The 12974-nt window shown below is 47.8% G+C and overlaps 1 protein-coding gene across 4 annotated transcripts in view; it reads left to right on the top strand.

The window, feature by feature from the left end:
- LARP4B (La ribonucleoprotein 4B) overlaps positions 1-12974 on the top strand; it is a 289455-nt gene that overhangs the window by 230823 nt on the left and 45658 nt on the right. For all 4 annotated transcript variants that reach the window (XM_063921936.1, XM_063921933.1, XM_063921932.1 and 1 more), the window contains 2 exons: positions 9979-10230; positions 10403-10448. In XM_063921936.1, the coding sequence (XP_063778006.1) occupies positions 9979-10230; positions 10403-10448 (298 nt within the window). The remainder of the gene's footprint in view (positions 1-9978; positions 10231-10402; positions 10449-12974) is intronic.

Raw genomic sequence — 12974 nt, 5'->3', positions numbered from 1 at the left:
CATATTCAATGAAAAACGGATTCGCCAGAATCGCGGGCGAAAATCGGCCGATTTGGCGGATTTTACCGCGATTTTAAAAAAACGGGAAAAAACGGGAAAAACCCGGAAAAAAAAATGGCGTGGGGTCCCCCCTCCAAAGCATAACCAGCCTCGGGCTCATCGAGCTGGTCCTGGTTCTAAAAATCCGGGGGAAAATTGGCCAGGGATCCCCCGTATTTTTAAAACCAGCACCGGGCTCTGCGCCTGATGCTGGTGCCAAAAATACGGTGGACAAAAAGAGTAGGGGTCCCCCGTATTTTTAACACCAGCATCGGGCTCCACTAGCTGGACAGATAATGCCACAGCCGGGGGTCACTTTTATGCCGTGCCCTGCGGCCGTGGCATCAAATATCCAACTAGTCACCCCTGGCCGGGGTACCCTGGGGGAGTGGGGACCCCTTCAATCAAGGGGTCCCCCCCCCCCCAGCCACCCAAGGGCCAGGGGTGAAGCCCGAGGCTGTCCCCCCCCATCCAATGGGCTGCGGATGGGAGGGCTGATAGCCTTTTGTGATAATAAAAAGATATTGTTTTTTCCAGTAGTACTACAAGTCCTAGCAAGCCTCCCCCGCAAGCTGGTACTTGGAGAACCACAAGTACCAGCATGCGGGAGTAAAACGGGCCCGCTGGTACCTGTAGTACTACTGGGGAAAAAATACCCAAATAAAAACAGGACACAGACACCTTGACAGTAAAACTTTATTACACACTACCGACACACACATACTTACCTATGTTGACACGCCGACTGCCACGGTCTCCGACGATCCGAGGTACCTGTAAAAAAATTATACTCACCTTCCAGCGTCCAGAGGTACATCCAGGTCCAGAGAGATAATCCACGTACTTGGCAAAAAAAAAAAACGAACACCGATCCAGCGGACTAATGAAAGGGGTCCAATGCTTTCACATTAGACCCCTTTCCCCGAATGCCGGGACATCACGTGACTCCTGTCACTGATGTCCCTTCAGCCAATCAGGAAGCGCTACTGCCGTGGCGCTCACCTGATTGGCTGAGCGCTGTCTGTACTGTGACAGCGCCTCGCAAAGCCGCTCCATTACTTTCAATGGTGGGAACTTTGCGGGTAGCGGTGGGGTCACCCGCCGGTCAGCCGCTGACCGGCGGGTGACCTTACCGCTAGCCGCTAAGTTCCCACCATTGAATATAATGGAGGGAGCTGTGCGATGCGCTGTCACAGTACAGACAGCGCTCAGCCAATCAGGTGAGCGCAACGAAGTTGCGCTTCCTGATTGGCTTAGAGACCTGTCTGTGACAGCTGTCACTGACAGGTCTCATTCGTGGAAAGGTGTCCCATGTGTCAGCATGGGACCCCTTTCAGTCCGGTGGTCGGGTATTTGCGGTTTGTTTTGTTGCCAAGTACGTGGATGTATCTCTGGACCATGGCTGAGGTGAGTATATTGAACTTTTCTTTTCAGGTATCCGTGGATTCTACATGGAGAAGAGGACCGATGTCGGCGTGTGAACATAGGTAAGTATGTGTGTGTCGACGTATGAAATAAAGTTTTACTGTCGACGGTGTGTGTGTCCTGTTTTTATTTGGGTATTTTTTTCCCAGTAGTACTACAGGTACCAGCGGGCCCGTTTTTCTCCCGCATGCTGGTACTTGTGGTTCTCCAAGTACCAGCTTGCGGGGGAGGCTTGCTGGGACTTGTAGTACTACTGGAAAAAACAATATCTTTTTATTATCACAAAAGGCTATCAGCCCCCCCATCCGCAGCCCATTGGATGGGGGGGGACAGCCTCGGGCTTCACCCCTGGCCCTTGGGTGGCTGGGGGGGGACCCCTTGATTGAAGGGGTCCCCACTCCCCCAGGGTACCCCGGCCAGGGGTGACTAGTTGGATATTTAATGCCACGGCCGCAGGGCACGGCATAAAAGTGACCCCCGGCTGTGGCATTATCTGTCCAGCTAGTGGAGCCCGATGCTGGTGTTAAAAATACGGGGGACCCCTACTCTTTTTGTCCCCCGTATTTTTGGCACCAGCACCAGGCGCAGAGCCCGGTGCTGGTTTTAAAAATACGGGGGATCCCCTGTCAATTTTTCCCCCGCATTTTTAGAACCAGGACCAGCTCAATGAGCCCGAGGCTGGTTATGCTTTGGAGGGGGGACCCCACGCCATTTTTTTTTTAGATTTTACCGTTCCAGCATAAAAAAAAAAAAAATAATAATATTTTAAAAAATATATAAATAATATTTGTGCCTCCCAAAAAAAAAAAAAAGTACCTAATCCCTTCTAATATAAATAGATCTGCTATTCCCAAAAAAAAAAACACCAAAAAAAACATGTTTAAATTTTTTTTATTTGTTTTCACCCTCCAAAGTGTGGCGGATTGAAAATGACGAATTTGCTGTCTAAAAGCCCTGCTGTCGAATTTCCAAACTTGAATTGAATATGCTTTGGTCGAATTGCAGCACTTGTATCATTGCAGAAAAGTCGAATTTGCAAAAATTCGAATTTCAAAAAGTCGAATTTTGAAAGTCCGTTTTTTGGTCGGAAAGCACTGAATTGCATAGGCGATTTTTTTTTTTTGGTCGAAAATGACCCGAAATTCGACAATTTCGGGAATTCGACCGCAATTGCATATACCCCATAGTGTTAATCCCAAAATTATATAGCGCTCTGGTGTGTGCTGGCATACTCTCTCTCTGTCTCCCCAAAGGGCTGTGTGGGGTCCTGTCCTCAGTCAGAGCATTCCCTGTGTGTGTGTGCGGTGTGTCGGTACGGCTGTGTCGACACGTTTGATGAGGAGGCTTATGTGATGGCAGAGCAGATGCCGATAAATGTGATGTCGCCCCCTGTGGGGCCGACACCAGAGTGGATGGATAGGTGGAAGGTATAAACCGACAGTGTCAACTCCTTACATAAAAGGCTGGATGACGTAACAGCTATGGGACAGCCGGCTTCTCAGCCCGCGCCTGCCCAGGCGTCTCAAAGGCCATCAGGGGCTCAAAAACGCCCGCTCCCTCAGATGGCAGACACAGATGTCGACACGGAGTCTGACTCCAGTGTCGACGAGGTTGAGACATATACACAATCCACTAGGAACATCCGTTACATGATCCCGGCAATAAAAAATGTGTTACACATTTCTGACATTAACCCAAGTACCACTAAAAAAGGGTTTTATGTTTGGGGAGAAAAAGCAGGCAGTGTTTTGTTCCCCCATCAAATGAGTGAATGAAGTGTGAAAAAGCGTGGGTTCCCCCGATAAGAAACTGGTAATTTCTAAAAAGTTACTGATGGCGTACCCTTTCCCGCCAGAGGATAAGTTACGCTGGGAGATATCCCCTAGGGTGGATAAGGCGCTCACACGTTTGTCAAAAAAGGTGGCACTGCCGTCTTAGGATACGGCCACTTTGAAGGTACCTGCTGATAAAAAGCAGGAGGCTATCCTGAAGTCTGTATTTACACACTCAGGTACTAGACTGAGACCTGCAGATAGTGCTGCTGCAGCGTGGTCTGTAACCCTGTCAAACAGGGATACTATTTTGCGAACATAAGACGTCGTCTTATATATGAGGGATGCACAGAGGGATATTTTGCCGGCTGGCATCCAGAATTAATGCAATGTCTATTCTGTCAGGAGGGTATTAGAGACCCGACACTGGACAGGTGATGCTGACTTTAAAAGGCACATAGAGCCTTATAAGGGTGAGGAATTGTTTGGGGATGGTCTCTGGGACCTCGTATCCACAGCAACAGCTGGGAAGAAAAATTTTTGCCTCAGGTTTCTTCACAGCCTAAGAAAGCACTGTATTATCAGGTACAGTCCTTTCGGCTTCAGAAAAGCAAGCGGGTCAAAGGCGCTTCCTTTCTGCACAGAGACGAGGGAAGAGGGAAAAAGCTGCACCAGTCAGCCAGTTCCCAGAATCCAAATTCTTCCCCCGCTTCCTCTGAGTCCACCGCATGACGCGGGGGCTCCACAGGCGTAGCCAGGTACGGTGGGGGGCCGCCTGAAAAATTTCAGCGATCAGTGGGCTCGCTCACAGGTGGATCCCTGGATCCTTCAAGTAGTATCTCAGGGGTACAAGCTGGAATTCGAGGCGTCTCCCCCCCGCCGTTTCCTCAAATCTGCCTTGCCGACAACTCCCTCAGGCAGGGAGGCTGTGCTAGAGGCAATTCACAAGGTGTATTCCCAGCAGGTGATAGTCAAGGTGCCCCTACTTCAACAAGGACGGGGTTACTATTCCACACTGTTTGTGGTACCGAAACCGGACGGTTCGGTGAGACCCATTTTAAATTTGAAATCCTTGAACACATACATAAAAAAATTCAAGTTCAAGATGGAATCGCTCAGGGCGGTTATTGCAAGCCTGGAGGAGGGGGATTACATGGTATCCGTGGACATCAAGGATGCTTACCTACATGTCCCCATTTACCATCCTCACCAGGAGTACCTCAGATTTGTGGTACAGGATTGCCATTACCAATTCCAAACACTGCCGTTTGGACTGTCTACGGCACCGAGGGTCTTTACCAAGGTAATGGCAGAAATGATGATACTCCTTCGAAAAAAGGGAGTTTTAATTATCCCGTACTTGGACGATCTCCTTATAAAGGCGAGGTCCAAGGAGCAGTTGTTGGTCGGAGTAGCACTATCTCGGGAAGTGCTTCAACAGCACGGATGGATTCTATACATTCCAAAGTCACAGCTGGTTCCTACCACACGCCTACTGTTCCTGGGGATGGTTCTGGACACACAACAGAAAAAAGTGTTTCTCCCGCAGGAGAAAGCCAAGGAGCTGTCATCTCTAGTCAGAGACCTCCTGAAACCAAAACAGGTATCGGTGCATCACTGCACACGAGTCCTGGGAAAAATGGTAGCTTCTTACGAAGCAAAATTCCATTCGGCAGGTTCCATGCAAGAACCTTTCAGTGGGACCTCTTGGACAAGTGGTCGGGATCGCATCTTCAGATGCATCGGCTGATAACCCTGTCTCCAAGGACCAGGGTATCTCTACTGTGGTGGCTGCAGAGTGCTCATCTTCAAGAGGGCCGCAGATTCGGCATACAGGACTGGGTCCTGGTAACCACGGATGCCAGCCTTCGAGGCTGGGGGGCAGTCACACAGGGAAGAAATTTCCAAGGACTTTGGTCAAGTCAGGAGTCGTCCCTACACATAAATATTCTGGAACTGAGGGCCATTTACAATGCCCTAAGTCTGGCAAGACCTCTGCTTCAAAACCAGCCGGTACTGATCCAATCAGACAACATCACGGCAGTCGCCCATGTAAACCGACAGGGCGGCACAAGAAGCAGGATGGCGATGGCAGAAGCCACAAGGATTCTCCGATGGGCGGAAAATCACGTCTTAGCACTGTCAGCAGTGTTCATTCCTGGAGTGGACAACTGGGAAGCAGACTTCCTCAGCAGACACGACCGACACTCGGGAGAGTGGGGACTTCATCCAGAAGTCTTCCAACTGTTGGTAAGCCGTTGGGAAAGGCCACAGGTGGACATGATGGCGTCCCGCCTAAACAAAAAACTAGATATTGCGCCAGGTCAAGGGACCCTCAGGCAATAGCTGTGAACGCTCTAGTGACACCGTGGGTGTACGAGTCGGTTTATGTATTCCCTCCTCTGCCTCTCATACCAAAGGTACTGAGAATAATAAGAAAACGAGGAGTAAGAACGATACTCGTGGTTCCGGATGGGCCAAGAAGAGCTTGGTACCCAGAACTTCAAGAAATGATATCAGAGGACCCATGGCCTCTACCGCTCAGACAGGATCTGCTACAGCAGGGGCCCTGTCTGTTCCAAGACTTACCGCAGCTGCGTTTGACGGCATGGCGGTTGAATTCCGGATCCTAAAGGAAAAGGGCATTCTGGAAGAAGTCATTCCTACGCTGATAAAAGCCAGGAAAGAAGTAACCGCAAACCATTATCACCGTATTTGGCGAAAATATGTTGCGTGGTGTGAGGCCAGGAAGACAGAGGAATTTCAGCTGGGTCGTTTTCTGCACTTCCTACAGTCAGGGGTGACTATGGGCCTAAAATTGGGTTCCATTCAGGTCCAGATTTCGGCTCTGTCGATTTTCTTCCAGAAAGAACTGGCTTCACTGCCTGGAGTTCAGACATTTGTAAAGGGAGTGCTACATATTCAGCCCCCTTTTGTGCCTCCTGTGGCACCTTGGGATCTCAACGTGGTGTTGAGTTTCTTAAAATCACATTGGTTTGAGCCACTTAAAACTGTGGATTTGAAATATCTCACGTGGAAAGTGGTCATGTTATTGGCCTTGGCTTCGGCCAGGCGTGTGTCAGAATTGGCGGCTTTGTCATGTAAAAGCCCTTATCTGATTTTCCATATGGATAGGGCAGAATTGAGGACTCGTCCCCAGTTTCTCCCTAAGGTGGTATCAGCTTTTCACTTGAACCAACCTATTGTAGTGCCTGCAGCTACTAGGGACTTGGAAGATTCCAAGTTACTGGACGTAGTCAGGGCCTTAAAAATGTATATTTCCAGGACGGCTGGAGTCAGGAAAACTGACTCGCTTTTTATCCTGTAGGCACCCAACAAAATAGGTGCTCCTGCTTCTAAGCAGACTATTGCTCGCTGAATTTGTAGCACAATTCAGCTGGAGCTTTCTGCGGCTGGATTGCCGCATCCTAAATCAGTAAAAGCCCATTCCACGAGGAAAGTGGGCTCATCTTGGGCGGCTGCCCGAGGGGTCTCGGCTTTACAATTTTGCCGAGCTGCAACTTGGTCAGGGGCAAACACGTTTGCTAAATTCTACAAAATTGATACCCTGGCTGAGGAGGACCTTGAGTTCTCTCTTTCGGTGCTGCAGAGTCATCCGCACTCTCCCGCCCGTTTGGGAGCTTTGGTATAATCCCCATGGTCCTTACGGAGTTCCCAGCATCCACTAGGACGTCAGAGAAAATAAGATTTTACTCACCGGTAAATCTATTTCTCGTAGTCCGTAGTGGATGCTGGGCGCCCATCCCAAGTGCGGATTGTCTGCAATACTTGTATGTAGTTATTGCCTAACTAAGGGTTATTGTTGAGCCATCTGTTGAGAGGCTCAGTTATATTTCATACTGTTAACTGGGTGTAGTATCACGAGTTATACGGTGTGATTGGTGTGGCTGGTATGAGTCTTGCCCGGGATTCAAAATTCTTCCTTATTGTGTCAGCTCTTCCGGGCACAGTATCCTAACTGAGGTCTGGAGGAGGGTCATAGTGGGAGGAGCCAGTGCACACCAGATAGTACCTAATCTTTCTTTTAGAGTGCCCAGTCTCCTGCGGAGCCCGTCTATTCCCCATGGTCCTTACGGAGTTCCCAGCATCCACTACGGACTACGAGAAATAGATTTACCGGTGAGTAAAATCTTATTTTTTCTCCCGATGGAAAAAGCCCAGGAACTCCAGAACATGGTCAGAGACCTGTTAAAACCGAACAAAGTGTCAGTTCATCAATGCACTCGAGTAATGGGAAAAATGGTGGCAGCCTACGAGGCGATCCCCTTCGGTAGGTTTCATGCGAGGACATTTCAGTGGGACCTTCTGGACAAGTGGTCTGGGTCCCATCTTCAAATTCATCAGAAAATAAGCCTGTCCCCCAGGGCCAGGGTGTCTCTCCTGTGGTGGCTGCAGAGTGCTCACTTTCTAGAGGGTCGCAGGTTCGGCATTCAGGACTGGGTTCTGGTGACCACGGACGCGAGCTTCCGGGGATGGGGAGCAGTCACACAAGGAAGACCAAATTCGGTAAAGGCCCATTCCACTAGGAAGGTGGGCTCTTCTTGGGCGGCTGCCCGAGGCGTCTCGGTGTTACAGCTTTGCCGAGCAGCTACTTGGCCGGGTTCAAACACCTTTGCAAAATTCTACAAGTTTGATACCCTGCCTGATGAGGACCTCATGTTTGCTCAATCGGTGCAGAGTCATCCGCACTCTCCCGCCCGGTTTGGAGCTTTGGTATAATCCCCATGGTCTTTACGGAGTCCCCAGCATCCTCTAGGACGTAAGAGAAAATAAGATTTTAAACCTACCAGTAAATCTTTTTCTCCTAGTCCGTAGAGGATGCTGGGCGCCCGTCCCAGTGCGGACATATTTCTGCAAGGCTTGTAAATAGTTGTTGCTTACATAAGGGTTATGTTACAGTTAAGATCAGTCTTTGGCTGATGCTGTTTTGTTCATACTGTTAACTGGTTGCGTATATTCCAGGTTATACGGTGTGGATGGTGTGGGCTGGTATGAATCTTGCCCTTAGATTAACAAAAATCCTTTCCTCGTACAGTCCGTCTCCTCTGGGCACAGTTTATCTAACTGAGGTCTGGAGGAGGGGCATAGAGGGAGGAGCCAGTGCACACCCATTCTAAAGTCTTTAGAGTGCCCATGTCTCCTGCGGAGCCCGTCTATACCCCATGGTCCTTACGGAGTCCCCAGCATCCTCTACGGACTAGGAGAAAAAGATGTACCGGTTGGTTTAAAATCTAATTTTTTTACCACACCCAATTGCAGGACTCTTAACCAAAAAAAACTCTTTATCTGTCAGCCTGTGCCCCCCCCCCCCCCCCCCCAAAAAAAAATTTTTTTGTTGTGCTCCTTATTGAAAGGGATAACACTGTAGCCTGTGCGCTACCTCAAAGCAGATTACATGCTTGTCTGTCTCCCCGATTGTCTCTCCTACACAAAGCAAATATTGTGCACCAGTCTTTGGTTATCTTTACAGAATTGTTAATCTCACAAAGCAAAACCGGATTTGTCCAGCATTGTCACAGAGTGTAGCAATTAATGTTATATTTTAAATATTCTGATGTGTTTTTCTACTGTGACATGCTGTGGCTACAGCTGCTATATCTTGTTCATGTTTCTTTGCCAGAGACCATCTTAGACTGGTTGTTATCAGTTGCAGCGAAGTTCACCCCTCCACAGTTTCACTGACTGAGGTAGCGGTGACTGGTTCTCTTATGTGAGCAATTTTGGCAAGAAATTGACAAATGATAAACTAGAGCAGGCTTTTTCAACCAGTGTGCCATGGTACACTAGTATGCTGCGACCAGTTGCAAGGTGTGCCGCGGAGCCACAGTAGCTTCCTGCACCTTCAGAGTGAACTGTTGGCCCAGGCTCTTCTTAGAGGATCAGTCGTGCTCCAGCCGTGACCTTTGCCTTGAAAATGGTGTGATCTCATAGGTCACGGCCGCCGCGTCTCACCACCCAGCCAGCCCACCTGCCTGCATACACATCTTCTAGTTCCCGCCTGCATACACCGCTTTCCTTGCCAACCCACATCCACACCTGCCCGACCGCCTGCTGCTCAGTATTCTCAGAACTCCACTATGAACAACCTCCGCCACTGAAGGACAGGGAGGAGGACAGCTGATAATAATATTTGTTATTTTATTTCTCCTGTGGGGAACAATAGGATTTCAATAGGATTTATGTGAGGAGGATAAGGATTTATGGGGGGAACAATGTGAATAATTTATGTGGGGAGCAATAGGATTTATGTGGGGAGAAATGTGATTTATGTGTGGAGCAATAGGATTTATGTAGGGAGCAACATGATTTATGTGGGGAGCAATGTGTTTTTTTTCTGTGTAGGCCAATGTATGTGTGTTTTTTTTTTTTTTTCCTGAGTGCGCCAATGTGTTTGTTTGTTTTTTTTTTCTTTTCTTCCTGTGGGGAACTGATGGTGTGCCTTGTCAATTTTAAAATATTGTTCGGTGTGCAGCAAGTAAAAAAAGGTTGAAAATCACTGCACTAGAGGGTTTAAACTTGATTCATATTGTTGAGTTTGGTTTTTGGTGTTGTCCTTTTTATCAGTAGAATAGAAGCCAGTGAGTAACTTGGTGTGTCCCATAATTATTGCTTTTATAGTGGACGGATTGTTTTATTAAATATTTTCATGTTAGTGGTAATAAAATTAAACTTTTTAAATAGAATGTCTTATTTTAATTTGTCACTATTAATCATTTTTTAGGAATCCTGGCAAGTCTCATCTTCGGCATACAATACCTAGTACAGATAGAGGTCCTGCACTTCTTGATGGTCCAACTATCTTCAACTTTACTACTGATAGATTAATCAATGGTGTGCGTGGGCCACAAGTACGGCAGCCAGGACAAACTAGAACAAGAATGCCTAATACGGCAAGTTTTGTCAAGAGGGATGTCGGTACTGGCCGAGTGGAACCTACCACTATTGAAACCTCCCCTGGTCTTGGGAGAGGGAGGTGAGTTTGAGCCCATAATAATCGGGGTTAATGGAATCAAGTGCATGATTATTATGTTGAACCAGTGTCCAGTAGAAATAAAATATGAGTAGCTCTTATACTGTTCTGTATGGCATGTATTATTATGTTCACATTCTTGTAATGAATAACAAGTTATCTTCTTGCATTCTAGGAAAAATTCTTATGGCTACAGAAAGAAAAGGGACGACAAGTTTGTGGTGAGTTTCTTATAAAAATGTAGTTGCTTTTGTGGTTTATTCATGTTTTATAGTTTTTTGGTATGTTTTATACTCTCTAACCTCGTAATTGCTGCTTAGCAAGTTAATGTTAAAGTAAAATGCGTCACAAACTCTAACGTTTGCTGTTCTTAGCATGCTGTCTTTGCAACGTTCTGCTGGTGAGGGATCATAGACATTATTGTATTTATTGCCGTGTACTCTTTTCCACTTTCCAATTGTATACATGCAGTGTTAGCGTTGTCAATGCGCTGTGACTGCATATATGGAATGTTTTAAAATCTAAGCCTTAATAAACCATCTATGTCCATAAATAGGGGGGAAAAATCATATTATTCATGTTTTCATTAATATCCACCCCTGATATAGGCAATTATTTTAGTAATGTGTTTGTTTGTTTGATCATTCATGTATCCATAGTATATTTTGCTTGCACAAAACTACGGTCTGAAATGGTTTATTAAAAGTTCCTACAGAGATGGTGAACATGATTATGACCATATAACTGACATTTCTCTGACGTCCTAAGTGGATGCTGGGGACTCCGTCAGGACCATGGGGATTAGCGGCTCCGCAGGAGACAGGGCACAAAAGTAAAAGCTTTAGGATCAGGTGGTGTGCACTGGCTCCTCCCCCTATGACCCTCCTCCAAGCCTCAGTTAGATTTTTGTGCCCGGCCGAGAAGGGTGCAATCTAGGTGGCTCTCCTAAAGAGCTGCTTAGAGTAAAAGTTTTGTTAGGTTTTTTATTTTCAGTGAGTCCTGCTGGCAACAGGCTCACTGCTACGAGGGACTTAGGGGAGAAGAAGTGAACTCACCTGCGTGCAGGATGGATTGGCTTCTTAGGCTACTGGACACCATTAGCTCCAGAGGGATCGAACACAGGCCCAGCCATGGAGTCCGGTCCCAGAGCCGCGCCGCCGACCCCCTTGCAGATGCCGAAGAGTGAAGAGGTCCAGAAACCGGCGGCAGAAGACTTTTCAGTCTTCATGAGGTAGCGCACAGCACTGCAGCTGTGCGCCATTGTTGTCAGCACACTTCACACCAGCGGTCACTGAGGGTGCAGGGCGCTGGGGGGGGCGCCCTGGGCAGCAATGAAATACCTATACTGGCTAAAAGATACATCACATATAGCCCCTGGGGCTATATGGATGTATTTAACCCCTGCCAGGTCTCAGAAAAACGGGAGAAGAAGCCCGCCGAAAAGGGGGCGGGGCCTATTCTCCTCAGCACAGCGCCATTTTCCCTCACAGAAATGCTGGTGGGAAGGCTCCCAGGCTCTCCCCTGCACTGCACTACAGAAACAGGGTTAAAACAGAGAGGGGGGGCACTTATTTGGCGATATGATTATATATATTAAGATGCTATAAGGGAAAAACACTTATATAAAGGTTGTCCCTGTATAATTATAGCGTTTTGGTGTGTGCTGGCAAACTCTCCCTCTGTCTCCCCAAAGGGCTAGTGGGGTCCTGTCCTCTATCAGAGCATTCCCTGTGTGTGTGCTGTGTGTCGGTACGTGTGTGTCGACATGTATGAGGACGATGTTGGTGAGGAGGCGGAGCAATTGCCTGTAATGGTGATGTCACTCTCTAGGGAGTCGACACCGGAATGGATGGCTTATTTAGGGAATTACGTGATAATGTCAACACGCTGCAAGGTCGGTTGACGACATGAGACGGCCGGCAAACCAATTAGTACCTGTCCAGGCGTCTCAAACACCGTCAGGGGCTTTAAAACGCCCATTTACCTCAGTCGGTCGACACAGACACGGACACTGACTCCAGTGTCGACGGTGAAGAAACAAACGTATTTTCCATTTGGGCCACACGTTACATGTTAAGGGCAATGAAGGAGGTGTTACATATTTCTGATACTACAAGTACCACAAAAGAGGGTATTAAGTGGGGTGTGAAAAAACTACCTGTAGTTTTTCCTGAATCAGATAAATTAAATGAAGTGTGTGATGATGCGTGGGTTTTCCCCGATAGAAAATTATTGGCGTTATACCCTTTCCCGCCAGAAGTTAGGGCGCGTTGGGAAACACCCCTTAGGGTGGATAAGGCGCTCACACGCTTATCAAAACAAGTGGCGTTACCGTCTCCAGATACGGCCGCCCTCAAGGAGCCAGCTGATAGGAGGCTGGAAAATATCCTAAAAAGTATATACACACATACTGGTGTTATACTGCGACCAGCGATCGCCTCAGCCTGGATGTGCAGCGCTGGGGTGGCTTGGTCGGATTCCCTGACTGAAAATATTGATACCCTTGACAGGGACAGTATTTTATTGACTATAGAGCATTTAAAGGATGCATTTCTATATATGCGAGATGCACAGAGGGATATTTGCACTCTGGCATCAAGAGTAAGTGCGATGTCCATATCTGCCAGAAGATGTTTATGGACACGACAGTGGTCAGGTGATGCAGATTCCAAACGGCACATGGAAGTATTGCCGTATAAAGGGGAGGAGTTATTTGGGGTCGGTCCATCGGACCTGGTGGCCACGGC

This window comes from Pseudophryne corroboree, chromosome 5 (assembly GCF_028390025.1).
Source record: "Pseudophryne corroboree isolate aPseCor3 chromosome 5, aPseCor3.hap2, whole genome shotgun sequence".
NCBI lineage: Eukaryota > Metazoa > Chordata > Amphibia > Anura > Myobatrachidae > Pseudophryne > Pseudophryne corroboree.
The sequence above is the reverse complement of the archived record's forward strand: the minus strand, read 5'-3'. Positions and strand labels throughout refer to the sequence as shown.